The sequence below is a fragment of the Corvus brachyrhynchos genome, unplaced genomic scaffold (assembly GCF_000691975.1).
Source record: "Corvus brachyrhynchos isolate BGI_N302 unplaced genomic scaffold, ASM69197v1 scaffold904, whole genome shotgun sequence".
In the NCBI taxonomy this organism is placed as follows: Eukaryota; Metazoa; Chordata; class Aves; order Passeriformes; family Corvidae; genus Corvus; species Corvus brachyrhynchos.
In genome coordinates, this window is record NW_008237536.1 from 644,467 (window position 1) to 646,873 (window position 2,407).

The following is a 2,407-nucleotide window of genomic DNA, read 5'->3' on the forward strand; positions in this document are numbered from 1 at the left end:
TCTAAGAGAGGGGACAGCCCAACAGAGCCTCCCTTCTCCCCTGGGGTCCCTGGGCATGGGGAATGGTGGGGACACTAGGGAAATCTGTCCCTTCCCAGGAGGTGGAGCAGGGAGTGGGGCCTCGTGGGGGCAGAAGGGGTGGGAGCTGGACAGGGGGTGCAGGGACAAAGGGGTGCAGGGACAAAGGGGTGCAGGGACAAAGGGGTGCAGGGACAGGGGGTGCAGGGACAGGGAGTGCAGGGATGTGGGGATGCAGATCCAGCCATGGCCAGGGTTTGGTTTCATTCCCCCACAGAGGCCCATTGTGGTGCTGCAGACCCAGCAAGGCCCTCTTGTCCTGTCATTCAGCCTGGGGACATCTGCTCTCCAAGAGGGACAGGCTCCCCTCTGCCTCCTGTTCCCAGTCCTGCCCTGGCCCTGCCATCTCCCTTTCCCACCCTAGATCCAGCAGTTTATCCACGACCTCCATGACTTCACGGAGGACATGAAGAGCCGCAGCCAACCTCAGTGAGGCCCTGCCCCTGCCAGGGGAAGGAGAGGACAAGAGAACCCCGCAGATACTGCAGACTAAAAATATAGCAAATATTTTAAGGCATTCTTCATTTCCTGCAGACCTTCCCTGCTCTTCTGCGAGCCCAAATACTCAGCAGCAGAAGAGACAGAAAAGCAAGCAGGAGAGAGTGAGCCCTGCGTGGCCCTCAGGGGTCCCAGGGGCCTCACAGAGACACTGATGGTGCCACCAAGAGGTGCTGCCTGCTCTGGAGAAGTCAGCTCCTGACTCATCCCAGAGCACAGAGGATGCTGTGCCTTTGTGCCCTCACATCTCATCTCAGCTGTGACATTTCACACCCCTCCTGAGAGGTGACTCAGCTGTCCTCTCCCCGGCCACCCACGGCCACCCCGTCACCCACTTGGATGCCTCTCAGTGGTGGCAGGTGGCAGGAGCTCATGGGACAGGAGCAGCTCTGCCCCTGCCCTGTGAGGGACAGTTGGGGACACGGCTGTCCCCAGGGGCTGGTGGAGGACACTGAGGGACCAAAAGTGCAGTGTGGGTCAGAACCAGAAATGGAAGGGTTGGGGACCTTGCTGCAGCAGCAGGCGCTGCTCTGGGCTTTCCAGGGAACTCCAAAGTCCAGCCTGACTCTTTAGGATCAGGTTTCTGTTCCTCTTTACCCGCCCTGCTGGGACGCAGCTGAGCCACCTCCTAAAAAGGTCCCAGGTGGGAACACAGCTACGGAGCTTCCAACAGACATTTATTGGTTTGGGTCGAGATCAATGCACATGAACCGGTGTCACGCCCATGGGCTGGGCACCTTTTCCAGCAGTTCCAGCAGTTCCATGTGCCCAGGGGAGCAGCCTGAGCCCTTCTCCAGGAGCAGCCACAGGGACACAGCTGGGACACACAGACATTCCCCACCAGGAGTCCTCAGGAACCATCCCATGGGCACTCCCAGGGTGGGGCAAGGGTGAGGAGGAGATCATCAGCAGTGGCCACAGCGTGTTCTGGGTGCTGGAGCAGGATGTTCTCCCAACAGCAGCTCCAGGTGCTTTTTATCCCTGGGTCTGGGTGTAGGATGCTCCGGTGCTGTGCCGTGGGCTCCCTGCTGCTGTCACAGCTCCCAGGCTGAGCCGGGGTGGGCCGTGGTGTCTGTGCTGCCATGGAGGACGTGGGGCCACCAGGACCTGTGCCAGCAGCCAGACCTGCCCAGCCAGCCTGGGAGCCTCGGTGGTGCTGCTGCGGGGAAATTGTGGACAATGATGGATGCTGGGTCTCTCGGAGGAGAGCAGGGAGTGGACTCTGGCTGCAGACCTGGGGAGCGAGGGCAGGAGGTGGGAAATCAGGAATTACAGCCATGGGATCGCCTTGTGCTCCTTTCTCCAGTGGCCATGGAGCCAGCCCTGCTTTACAGAGCACCCACTGCCCCTGGGGGAACTCCTGCTGCCACTGGCCCCAGTGAAATCTCCTCTGGGGTGAGATGAATCCTCCCACAGAGCCACAACCCCCTGGACCTCTGTCCCCATCACCCTCCCCTCACACAGAGCTTGTCCCACGTGGCATCAGTCAGGTGCTGCAGCTCTGTTCCCGTCACCCTCTGGGGAAAGCCCACCCCAAGCTGTTTAGGCCTTGCTGGCCTTGTCTGCAGCCCCAAACCCCAATTTTGGCAGCAGTGCTGTGGGGCAGAGCCATCCACAGGGCGGGGAGGCAGCCGGAGCCAGGCACAGCCTCTCCAGTGGGGATCCCACCCCCATCTCTGTCAGGGCACTGCAGCTCCTCCTGGGATGAGCTGGGAAGCCCACTCCAGCACTGGCAAGCAGCACCTCTGTGGGTCTGCCATTCCCACAGAATTTGGGATGACTTCTGTCCTGACCCACTGGCAGGTGGATGGGAAGAGCCTGGTTGGCTCAG

General features: G+C 60.9%; 2 protein-coding genes across 2 annotated transcripts in view; one reads left to right on the forward strand and one right to left on the reverse strand.

Annotated features, from left to right (window-relative positions):
* CCDC42 (coiled-coil domain containing 42) overlaps positions 1 to 442 on the forward strand; it is a 3,644-nt gene extending 3,202 nt beyond the window's left edge. Inside the window, exons 7-8 of the mRNA XM_017731586.1 lie at positions 113 to 146; positions 437 to 442. Coding sequence (XP_017587075.1) covers positions 113 to 146; positions 437 to 442 — 40 coding nt within the window. The remainder of the gene's footprint in view (positions 1 to 112; positions 147 to 436) is intronic.
* A 790-nt stretch (positions 443 to 1,232) lies between these two features.
* Positions 1,233 to 2,407, reverse strand: part of LOC103613792 — an 11,087-nt gene continuing 9,912 nt past the window's right edge. Inside the window, 1 exon segment of the mRNA XM_017731583.1 lies at positions 1,233 to 1,810. The gene's annotated coding sequence lies outside the window, so the exon portion shown is untranslated.